We start from the raw sequence: 13289 nt of genomic DNA, 5'->3' as shown, positions 1-13289 counted from the left end.
CTAAATACTTTAAATATTTTCAGGAAAGTCTTTATATCCAATACAATCCACAATAATTAATTTCACATATCTTCAAAAATACTGATTTTTCAAAATGTCACAAAAAGGTGTTGCACTCTTGACATTTTTAGCATCAAATTTGGGCATAACTTTTTTGTTAATTGAGATATGAATGAGATATTTGACAGGTATTTAGACACTCTTTAAAGACATGTGTTGAGGCATAGACATTTCTTCCCACTGTCTGTATTTTTAGTGCAAAGTAATAAATATGTATTTGGCATTTTTTAAAGATACCCCTATTCGATGACATGAAGTTGTATCTATCTAGATAGAGACAAAAAGTGTACGGCATTATGAAATTATATTTCTCTATTGAAAACATGAATGTCAGGGATAAAGCATCGCAGATAGAAGCATAGAGATTTTTTTCCCATAAGCTTGCAAGGTAAAAGAGCATGTTTAAAAGTATCTTTTAAGAGACATCTTTTGAATGTTTGATATGCAGAAACCTTTAAATGATAGAGTGTTTTTATATCTAATATAAACGATCGATCAAAAATGTTTCCTGTCACGTGAGTTTGTCACTCTTAAGATGGCGTACACGTTTGGCCACCTGAGTTTACTTTGTGTGTTTGCGAGCACTGTACTCTTGGGTAAGAATACTTCTCTTTTGTACATTCTAGAATTTATCAATGAGAAACCCTTTAAAAATCTTCAATTATTTATATTTTGTGAAATATTAAAGTAAATAGATGTTAGATTTTTGATTTGCATTTCCCTGTTTAATTTTCTGTTTAACTGGCTGTTATGTTACAAAGCAACATTATTGTATAATATGTATGTTAAACTTATTCCAAAACTTGCAGCTTATTAATCAAGGAATCTAAATCGAAATGTATTTAAATGGAACGGCAATAGATAGCTAAATTGTACGATTAATTCTGAGAGGTTAGACAAGTAGCATCGTTTCCTAAAGAGTGTTTATTTGACGAGCCAAAAAAAAAAAAAATAAATAAATAAATTAGACACAAAATAGCCCCTCACCCTAAAAAAATCTGAAAATGAAAATTGGGAAGGGAGAACCTTCTAATTGCCATTCTCATCCTTAACAGTAAATGTCAAAAAGTGTGGAAAATGAGGAGGGATTGTCGGCCTTTGCTTTAGGCTTTTCCTTCGGAATTAAAAACAAACTGCAAAATTAGTGGAAAAAATCAGTCCCCGACTCCTGTCTATGATAGACCTGCAAGACAAGGACCTTTTATTTTGCATGTTTTAAAAGATAAACATAAACAAACCATCACGACATGTTATTCAATGTAAGTTTTAAATGCGTCTTAACTCTATGTAAGAATGATACTGTTTTCGGTTACTCCTCACTATATACAATTCGAAAAGGAAGTTTTTATCCGCTTTCTTACACATACACTTAAATGGCAAGGGCACTTGAGATAACTAGTTGCTATTGCATCTTAATTTGAGTTTATTTGTTGTGTGTCTCTGAAATATGACTTTAAAGCTTGAGATTTAATTTTTCTTTTAAATTTTTAAACACCAGAATTTCAATTTATGACTGAGTATTTTGAAAGTTAAAAGTTGATATACTTTACTTCTCAGTTAAATAAAACCCTTGCTAAGTACATGTGAGAGGATGTTTTCCTGAATATTAGAACGTGATAATTTTCTGTGATTCGAGATAAGGCCATTTCAAGATTTTTTTCTGTTTAGCGTCCACCTATTTTTCGAAAACCTACCTACCTATTCGCAAAAAACACACAAGACAAAAAATAAAACATAGACTTGATAGTCATAAAAATGATGTCATTCAAGGGATTTGATTTCATTAATTTATTTTTCTTGTAAGAAGATCTATTCTTAAGCAAAATCAATGTATTAAATGCTTAAAATATACCAAATATGACATATTGTAGACAAATATTTAGAGAAATTGACAGTATTCAAAGATTTTGACAAGAAAAATCAATTTCAGGACTCCTGCTTTTTTTTTTTTTTTTTCTGATATGGAGTGTCAAAAACCAAAGCGCACGCGGACGCTTTACCTAGGAAAAAACTTGGAATGGCCTAATAATTATATGTTTTGCATTAGGAAGAAAAAAAACTCTTTCATTTTCAAAGAAATATGGAGATAAGGAACAGTATTCAGACTCAAAAGTCCATTCAAACAATACAAATTAGGAACAAAGCAAATACGAGTTTCTAATGTTTAACATCTGGAGTGGGATCAGGTGTCATGAAGGAATAAGTATCCCCCTAAATTTCCAGAGTGTATATTATACAAGGGCAAACGTCTGATTTCCAAAGCAAACTTCTAAAGAAAACTTTACTTCATATGCAATTTAGACAAATAAGTCTGTAAGGTTATTTCAATGACAAGACTTGATTGTCTTCTTTTTCTGATTTTTTTCAGACCTTGTAGAAGCCCGCTATTGTTACTCCTACTACGATTATTATCTGGAGTACTACAACTACTACTGCACATACTATCTGTACGCAAGTCTTTCATTTTCTATACATGTATATCAACGGACAAACATGTCAAGTGAATTGATTTACAAAAGCATCTTTTTGTCACTTTCAAAGACTCTTTGATACATTGAGTACAAAAGTAGTTTGTCGAACATTTGTCCTCATACTTTTAAAACTTTAAGACCAATAATAGCTTAATCTTGTTTAACAGAATAGGTCAATAGCAGAAAAGGTTGGGGCATATTGAAAAAAAATAAATTCATTGTTATCGAAAATAGTAAACTACAAGTAGTGTATTTACGTGTAAAAGTACATACGTTGATTAGTAAATACTATCAATGGAGCATTTCTTTACTTATAGAGTAAAAATGTTTGATGCTCTGGATAACTATAAATTAAATAATACTTTGTCTTTAGTTACTAAACAAAAGCACTGATATAGTTTTTTTTTTTTTAAATTATGGAACTTTGAATCGTTATACATGTAATCAACTGTACTAAACATTTTTATTACAATTATTTTTCATTACACTAAATTAGAGATTGATATAGCATCATGTACACAATTTGATTTTTTTTTTTTTTGTCATTATAGTGAATACAATGAAATAATAATATTCTTTGAGCAAACATCATTAAAAAAAATTAGATAATTTTACTACCCATCATAAAAAACTTTGATACCTTATTTATAATATTAAAAACAATATATACCGCTTAACTTTGATACTTTGAATTGATATAATAAAATGAAGGTAAATTTATCATAGTTCGATAATATAGAAAAATTGTTTAATATTTACTCATATAAATTAAAATTAACCGAAATAAACTATATGTCATGTTAGTTAAAGAGTGTATCATACCCAACTAGATTTTTGGGGAATAAGAGATTGTTCTAAATCTTTATTATACTATGTCATTGTTAGAGAAACAAAAGGATGCATGGAATGGCCGAATCAAATAATCTAAATACAATAATATATAAAGAATTGTCCCTTTAAGTGTCAAAAATATTCATGTATCTTTATTATGAAATCTTTAATCTCCTAGATAGTATACATATAAATTATTTTTGTGAATGTGTACGAAGAAACACGTTGAAAACCGAAATCATTTTCTCAATCATTGTTAGACCTATTGGTACCATTGCGGGAGGAGTAATTGGGGCATTGAGTGGCTTGGCAGTACTAATTGGACTACTGGTCTATTTCTGCTGCATCAGACCACGCCGTCTGGCGGCTAGGGGGACAGTTTTCCAACCAGCTGGATCCAATGTAGCCGTGGTCGCCACACCAACTGAAGGTATATATGTAAATAAATCTTGATAACTCAGACTCTTTGAAGATTAATTCTTCTAATAGACTTCATAAATGAGTTTCTTGGCCTGAAGTTCATTAAACACAAAGTCTGGGGAGATTTGTTTAAATTCTTCAAACTTTTTCTGAACATTTTGGACTATTTAACAAATTCTGTCATCATTGTTTAATCAATACAAGTTTCAATGGGATTCAATGTCATTTCCTAAATTTTTAATTTTACCAATAAAAAAACCCAGAAAAAATCAATCAAACAAAATTAAATTTAAGACAAAACAAAACGTTCTGCATGAGTTGATTGTTTCTCAATATTTTTTTAGAAATAAGAATAAAATAAATTATTAGATGTTCTTAATTGTTATCAATGCTGCTTCTCTTTTATTGTACAAGGTGTGCAGTATGGAGGTGGTTTCGTCAACCCGGCTGCTTACCCACCAGGGACTCAGCTCGCCTACCCACAGTACACATACCCTCCACAACAGCAAGGTCCCCCTACCGGGTATCAACCCCCTCCTACTTACAAATAAACTGCAAAGTGGAAGAATTTTTGTGACTATCTATACAATATAACATACTCGCATTTATGCATTCTCAAAAATGTTGATATAACTTTGTCCAGCATATATATATATATTTTGTAAAGAATAACACATTTGTGAGCGAATACTATATTTTACTTATGTAATTAACATTTTCATGTTTTGTTATTGTTGTTTTTGAGAATTTTTAGAGAAAGACAAAGAGCTGCAAAGGAAACTTGTAATCCTTGATACATAGATATTTTTTTCTGGGGATATTATTGTTTTTTAAACTGAAATTTTAGCAGAAAATGCCAAATGAATTGTTTATTTTTTAATGTTTGCCATTGTGTTTGTCTTGATTTAAACTCTTGATTTTTTTTTTCTTTTTCTTTTTATCTTAATATTCTAATACAGATCCAAATATAAGTATGATTTTCTATATTCATTTCTTCAATTATCTTTAAATACAAAAGCTTTTGTTATATTTGTATGATTGCGGGAACGACGCAATTTAAAATACGCCGCAGTGGCGTAGCGCCCTTTACGCAACAACGCAAATGAACAAACAGATTTTTCAACAAAAATAATCAAATAATTAAAAAAAGATGTCAAAAGTTCAATAATAATGGTAAAAAAAAGTTTTAGAATTTAAAAAAATTCTATATTTATTTTATCCATCTGTATAAACTATAATATTTCCAGCTTTTGTATAAGATCATTGAAAGTTTCAATCGAATAATTGGAAATATGTTATTATTCCTAAACATATTCACATGTTTGAGGGTGTATTTATACAAATTATAAACAAAAACGATCCATCAAATTTAATATATATAATGCCGGAAATATCTACAATTTCCAACTATTCAAATTAGTTAATCTTCTAAATGCTTCAATCATTAGTGTAATGTAAATCATTAAGTATCAATTCGGATGCACTAGAAGTGCATTTCGACAAATTAAACGTTGGAAAACTGAAATATTTAAATAAAAAAAAATTGAAAGAGCTGAAAGGGGGGGGGGAGGCAAAGACTGGAGCCAAATACGTCGAAGGATCAGTAACAATGTAAGTTCTCAAAACATATCACGTTTGAAGGTTCCTGTGGTACCAGATTACATATACATGTGTTGTCATTGTTATTTATGGACACAGCAATATAAGCCTCATACAAATGTACAAATGTATACAAGTTGATCAGAAAAAGAATTACTGTAGAGAAAAAGATATTTAAAAATGATGCATGTCATGTGATGTTTGTCGATCTTATCTTTCTTAATGCCTGAGATAATAAGAACCGCTTTCAGATTTACCTGGTCTGTATACCCCCGTTAACTAGTATTAATTGTAACGGGGACCGTTACAGATGTTCCCCAAACGCTCCCCAACTTCCTTTTAGTGTCTTATTCCCTGTAAGCTTCATTAAATAAGGCAATCAAGTATATTGGTTTTTTTTTACGCATTACACGCGCACGCACGGGCATGCATGTACAAAATGACCATGTCAACTTGTCTACACTTTTAATACATCTTTATATTCAAATTTCATTAAAAGATAAAAAAAAAATCGGCTATATTAAGTATATCTGTCATTTTATGCATTGCACGCGCGCGCACGTGCATGCATGTCCATGATGATCGTGTCATCTTGTCAACACTATTAATATATCTACATATTTCGGGTATCAAATCACTTCATCAAAAAGTATAAAAGTTACAGCTATATCAAGTATATTGGTCATTTTAGCATTGCATGCGCGCGCACGTGCATGCAGATGCATGTTGACAATGTCATCTTGTCTACATTTATAATATGTCTATATACTCTGAGTATCAAAGCATTACATCAAAAAATGTAAAAGTTCTGGTTATATCAAGTATATTGGTCATTTTACTCATTGAACGCACACGCACGTGCATGCAAATGCATGCATGTGAGCGCTGATCATGTCATCTTGTCTATACTTCTAATATATATTTATATTCTGAGTTTCAAAGCAATTCATCAAAAAATATACAAGTTAAGTCTATATCATTTGTATAGGTTATTGTAATCATTGCGCATGCGCACACGTGCATGAATGTGCATTCTGACCATGTCATCTTGTCTACACTATTAATATATCCTGATATCCTGAGTATCAAAGCATTTCATCAAAAGATATGAAAGTTATGGCTATATCAAGTATATTTGTCATTTTACTCATTTCACGCGCACGCACGTGCATGCACGTGCATGCATGTGTGCGCTGATCAAGTCTTCTTGTCTACACTTCTAATATATATTTATATTCTGAGTGTCAAAGCAATTCATCAAAAAATGTACAAGTAAAGTCTATATCAATTGTATTGGTTATTTCAATCAGTGCGCATGCGCGCTCGTGCATGCATGTGTATTCTGACCATGTCATCTTGTCTACACTATTAATATATCCTTATATTCTGAGTATCAAAGTATTTCATCGAAAGATATGAAAGTTATGGCTATATCAAGTATATTGGTCATTTTACTCATTGCACGCGCACGCACGTGCATGCACGTGCGCGCAAAATGACCTTCGTTCCGCAAATCTACATAACATTCCTATTAACCCTAAAAAGGTTTCAACTCAATCGGATGTATAGTTTCGGAGATCACTCACGGACAAAAAAGTACCCAGGAAGAAAAATAATAATAACTAGACGAGCTTGTTGCAAAGCAACAAATAAGTCTTCCGTCTAAATTTTAAGGAGATGAGATCGAGTTCGGGAGACATCTACGGTCATATGAGCAAGAATGAGCCATTTACCATTACTTCCGGTGTGACCGGAAGTGACGTCATTTTGACGACTTTTGATGATCTCCTTAGCTGCTACTTGTCGTTTTGAACAACTTTGCTTCTATGATGCTATACAAATTCTCAATACTTTTTGAGATATCAGGAAAACACTTTTGGCCCCTCTAGCTCCCTGATTTTAGGGGCCAGCCCCTTATTGTTGATATCTTTTGAAAGATCGTATCATTCTACACAACTTTTGCTCTATATGTTTTAACAAAATATTTACAGGTAAAAAGATATTGTAGAAAAAGTGTTAGAAATTTTAAAAATCCCGATAGGACTTTTTTCGGGCCATAGCGAACGACGAAGTACGGCACTTCCGGGGAAAAAGAAATGCGTATGTCACATCTACACATAATGCTCTATCATCGCTGAAAAATTTCATGCTTCTACCAGGAAGCCCTTTTGGGGAAACTGCCGGACAAAGTGACCCTCCGAAAATCACTAAATCGCGGAAAGCTTGGAACCGGAAGTGACGTCATCAAAACAAAAAAATATACATCTAGATTTTTTAATGTTCTATCAGACCTGTAAGTTTCATGAAAATCGAGCGAGCCGTTTCCGAGAACTCGCGTGCACAAAATCGGTAAGAAAAAAAACAATAATAATAATAACAAAAAATAGTGGAAAAGAAACCTAAGAAAAACAAGAAGGTCTTCCGCTGAAGACGGAAGACCTTAATAATAATAATAACTAGAAACTCATTGCGAGCAATGAGAGGTCTTCCGTCCGATTCTGAAAATAAAAACGAAAATTCAAGCTGAAAAAGTGATAAAACAAATTCAGACACTCTGGAGATTTAACCCTGGTCGTCAGCGTGAAAATCCAACGTGCTAACCATTAACCATTCATTTTTTTGCATCACTTCCTGTCACCACCGGAAGTAACGCGACACACGATTTTCATACGATGCAAATAAACTGATGACGGACTATCAGTCCTGAAAGTTTCAGACTTCAGTCATTTATTGTTGCCGAGCAATTGTGAGAACAAATTCTAATTTTGAGGACAGGAAAACACGCGACCGGAAGTGAATTTTATAAAAAATCTCTAGCGTGTCTCTAGACATTGCAGTATCTACAACATGTATTAAAACATTTCAATCCTTTTCTATAAGCGATATTTATGAGAAAGTTGAATATCGAAATAACGTATTTTATCTCCTAAAACCGGAAGTTAACGTTTTTGTTTCCGGAGGAGTCTAACATATTTCAAAACAGCGAAAGAGATGTAATAAGGTGATGCAAGATTCAATTTAAACAAGAAAAGTTGAATATTTTGATTTCTTTGATCACTTCCTGTGACGACCGGAAGTGACGGCTGACAGTTTAACCTAAATAATTTTGCCTACTCTTCAAGGTCTACTACTCAAATAAGTTTGTTGTCTTAATCTCTTACCGTTTCTAAGATCTCGCTCAGATATTTTCTCACTTTGAGGACAGAAAAACACGCGACCGGAAGTGAATTTTGCAAAGATATTTGACGTAACTCTAGACATTTGCAATCTAAATAACATATGTAAAAATCATTTCAAATACTTTACCTATGAAAGATATTTATGGGAAAGTAAAATACTCAAAATATGTAGTTTTTCTCTTATAACCGGAAGTTGTCGTTTTTGTTTCCGGTGGGACCAACATATTTCGAAACTGCGACAGAGTTGCAATAATGTGATGCAAGATTTGATTAAAAAAAGAAAAGTTGAAATTTAACGATTTCTTTGAACACTTCCGGTGACGACCGGAAGTACTGACGACGAAAACCAAGGTAATTTTGAACATTTAGAAGTCATGGTCTATCATCTCTAACAAGTCTCCAGTTCATATCTTTAGTCGTTTCTTAGATCCTTCGAGGACAAAATTTCATTTTAAAATCAGGAAATTGTCCATAACTTGGCACTGGAACCGAATTTACCAAAAAACGGAATTTTATATAAAATTCATATAAAGACCTTTTATCCCTGAAAATTTCAAAGAAATTCATTGAATAGTTTTCGAGAAATCGCGTGCACAAAATTTTGTCTAAAAAAAAAGAATAATAATAATAATAATAATAATAATAATAATAACTAGACTCTTGTTGCCATGGCAACAAAAAAGTCTTCCGTTCTTCTAAATCTGTGAGAATTTGCTTTTTTTCTGTGTAAAAAACATACGTATCATATACTGTGAAAGAAAAAAAAAACTGGAAAAAAGTCCTTTCAGTACTTAAGGTACTTTGATTTTCATTATCAATCTTGCATAATACATTTGGCACCTATAAGAGATATACGTATATCATTACCAATTTAAAAAAAAAATTGTTTGCAATCATTTCTAAGACAAACAAACAGACGAACGAACACCGTACTATCATAAACTTCACTGTGTGTATGTCTTGGCATAATTGTGTTGGTGTTATAAAAAAATATAATGAATTAAGTTAGTATCACATTAAACGTAAAGTCACTGAGTTTTGTAAAGTTATAATATCAAGATTTGAAAGCATACCTATAAGACAGATTATTCAATTACAGTAATTCTTCAGCAATCGATTGATTGATTGATTGATTATACGTATGTTGTTTAACGTCCCTCTCCAGAATTTTTCACTCACATGGAGACGCCACCACTCGCCGGTGGAGACTGCAAATTTTTGTCCTATGCTTTGGCACTTACCGCAATTGAGCAGTGAGGAATCTTTTTTATGCCAGCACCTTCTGCGACAAGGGACCTCGATTTATACGATCTCATCCAAAGGACCGGTCTCCACGTCCCACAGTCGAAGTTCATAATACCGAGATATTTTATTTTTTATTTTATTGTATTTTTTTCACAAGTTTGTTGCATCAGATTTACTTAAAGATCATACTTCAATATCATTTCGAACTCAGGCTACTTAACTGCAGTGCATACAGCGTCAAGTGATTTTGATTGACAGGTCAACACACATGCACTTCGTGTGATACTTTTTAAGCTGAAAAATATACAGGATGTGACCATGACTGACTATGAAATCAGAAAACATTTAATAAAGAATGGGTGTGACCGATATAGAACTAATTTTTGGTCTATATAAATGGATAGGAGGATCGGGATTAAGAGGGAATCTCTCTCTCTCTCTCTCTCAGACGTAAATTGAACATTTCATAATGACAAAGCTACTATTATAGAATATGAAATTCTGTATACATGTAAATGGTTATTATATATATTCACATGTTCCAGATTTAAATCTAAAACGAATATATAATTCAAATGCCTAGCTGCACGAGCGTCTCCAAATATTAATCAAGACGGGGGGGAGGGGGCTTCAAAGGAATTAGATAGTTTTATGTTTATGAATTATAAGGAAAAGTACGGACGTCAGTTAATGAACATAATTATATATCATTGCATAAAATTGTGTTCATTCAGGTATACTTATCCCACATATCAACAGACCTGTGCAATTTTTTTTTTCATTTTTTTTTTTTTCAAAAGAAACATAGCGTACCATTATTTCACACAGAATCGCGTTTTCACATATTTTTTTTAACTCTTTGAGTATTTCACAAGAATCCAAGAATCGTCTTTTCACATATTTTATAATTCTTTGGGTATATAGAGTATATATCATGTGTCATAAATAATTTATCTTTTTATCAAATATACATGTAATAACTAAATCTAATCTATAGATTGATTTTCTTTCTTTTAAGTGGCAGATATCAATTTATTTATAAAGGCTTTAAAACAGTACTGTATTACAATTTTCTATCGCTCAGCTCCTGTTTGAGTGTATGTAATATTTTTCAATATCGATCGGAAATCGGGATAATTTCGCATTCAAATCATAGAGAATAATAAATCGTCTGCATTATAGAAGGCTTATAACTATCGTATTCTGAACTTACTATACGAGATAGATAAAATTGCATGCCTGTCCATCACTATAAATGTATATTCAGTGCTTATAATATATTTACTTGAATTAGGTACCTAGCATATATATTAATTATTTTTTTTTAGATATATTCATGTGTAAATCAATTAACTGTCAATACAGACTTACACTACACTGGCAACTTTAAACTATACATGCACTGGAAGCGGTAACCAACGTACTCTTACATTTAGAAGAGTGAATATAGAACGTCTAAATATTTTGATATGGAGAGTGTATATGTCTCTGACGTCATCGATACTATTTCCGCCTTTATCTCGAAAGTTCTATTCTCACTTACAAGTCAGAGTTATCTTTCTTTGCCCATTGTTTACACACTAGGTAACTAGGAAAAATGACTGTACCGAAAATCTGCAAAATGTGGAATCTGATTTCAAAACAAATTATATATTTAGTATTTGTAGAATAACCTCTGTTATACATAATAATATCTTGAAAAAATGTTAAAAAACAAAGAAGTTGAAAATTGACCAAACACAAATTCACTTCCGGTTCGGACAGGAAGTACCGGAAACACACGAAAACAACTTCGAAACAAAGAGAATGTCATGATCTAATACTCCTGTAAATTTCACATCTTTACCTCAAACCGTTTCCGAGAAAAATTCCGGACAAAAGTCCATTTAAAAATTGGAAATTCGGCCGTAACTTCGGACCGGAAGTGAATTTTTCAAAAAACGGAATTTTATATAAACTTCATATATCAGCCTACTATCATGTGAAAAATTGTGAAAATCTATCTAACCATCTCTGAGTAATCGCGCTCACAAAATTTGGGAGGAATAATAATAATAATAATAATAATAATAATAACTAGACTCTTGTTGCCATGGCAACAAAAAAGTCTTCCGTTCTTCTAAATCTGTAAGAATTTGCTTTTTTCTGTGTAAAAAACATACATATCATATTTACTGTGAAAGAAAAAAATAACTGGAAAAAAAGTCCTTTCAGTACTTAAGGTACTTTGATTTTCATTATCAATCTTGTATAATGCATTTGGCACCTATAAGAGATATACGTAATATATCATTAGCAATTAAAAAAAAATTGTTTGCAATCATTTCTAAGACAAACAAACAGACGAACACCGTACTATCATAAACTTCACTGTGTGTATGTTTTGGCATAATTGTGTATGGTGTTATAAAAAAATATAATGAATTAAGTTAGTATCACATTAACCTAAAGTATCTGAGTTTTGTAAAGTTATAATATCAAGATTTGACAGCAGACCTATAAGACAGATTATTCAATTACAGTAATTCTTCAGCAATCGATTGATTGATTATACGTATGTTGTTTAACGTCCCTCTCCAGAATTTTTCACTCAAATGGAGACGCCACCACTCGCCGGTGGAGATTGCAAATTTTTGTCCCATACTTTGGCACTTATCGCAATTGAGCAGAGGGGAATCTTTTTTATGCCAGCACCTTCTGCGGCAAGGGACCTCGATTTATACAATCTCATCCAAAGGACCGGTCTCCACGTCCCACAATCGAAGTTCATAATACCGAGATATTTTATTTTTTATTTTATTCTATTTTTTCACAAGTTTGTTGCATCAGATTTACTTAAGATCATACTTCAAGATCATTTCGAACTCAGGCTACGTAATTGCAGTGCATACAGCGTCAAGTGATTTTGATTGACAGGTCAACACAGGTGCACTTCGTGTGATACTTTTTAAGCTGAAAAATATACAGGATGTGACCATGACTGACTATGAAATCAGAAAACATTTAATTAAGAATGGGTGTGACCGATATAGAACTAATTTTTGCTCTATGTAAATGGATAGGAGGATCGGGATTAAGAGGGAATCTCTCTCTCTCCCCCCTCTCTCTCTCAGACGTAAATTGAACATTTCATAATGACAAATCTACCATTATAGAATATGAAATGTAAATGGTAATTATATTCACATGTTACAGATTTAAATCTAAAACGAATATATAATTCAAATGCCTAGCTGCACGAACGTCTCCAAATATTAATCAAGACGGGGGGGGGGGGGGGGATGGGGGGGAGTCTTCAAAGGAATTAGATAGTTTTATGTTTTATGAATTATAAGGAAAAGTACGGACGTCAGTTGCATGTACATAATTATATATCATTGCATAAAATTGTGTTCATTCAGGTATACTTATCCCACATATCAACAGACCTGTGCAATTTTTTTTTCATGTTTTTTTTTTCAAAAGAAACATATAGCGTACCATT

The 13289-nt window shown here is 32.1% G+C and overlaps 2 protein-coding genes across 2 annotated transcripts in view; one reads left to right on the top strand and one right to left on the bottom strand.

The window, feature by feature from the left end:
* Positions 1 to 13289, bottom strand: part of LOC133188391 (receptor-type tyrosine-protein phosphatase epsilon-like) — a 334222-nt gene that overhangs the window by 134900 nt on the left and 186033 nt on the right. The gene's annotated exons all lie outside the window — the stretch shown is intronic.
* Positions 589 to 4754, top strand: LOC133188395 (uncharacterized). The gene is made up of 4 exons (XM_061323794.1): positions 589 to 656; positions 2429 to 2507; positions 3623 to 3792; positions 4197 to 4754. Exons 1-4 carry the CDS (start codon positions 596 to 598, stop codon positions 4331 to 4333), a joined length of 447 nt encoding a protein of 148 aa, XP_061179778.1. The 5' UTR covers positions 589 to 595; the 3' UTR covers positions 4334 to 4754.

Source organism: Saccostrea echinata, unplaced genomic scaffold (assembly GCF_033153115.1).
Source record: "Saccostrea echinata isolate AGI-Se365-2 ecotype Australia unplaced genomic scaffold, CSIRO_AGI_Sech_v1 ptg000016l, whole genome shotgun sequence".
NCBI lineage: Eukaryota > Metazoa > Mollusca > Bivalvia > Ostreida > Ostreidae > Saccostrea > Saccostrea echinata.
This window is presented reverse-complemented; position numbering and strand designations above follow the sequence as displayed.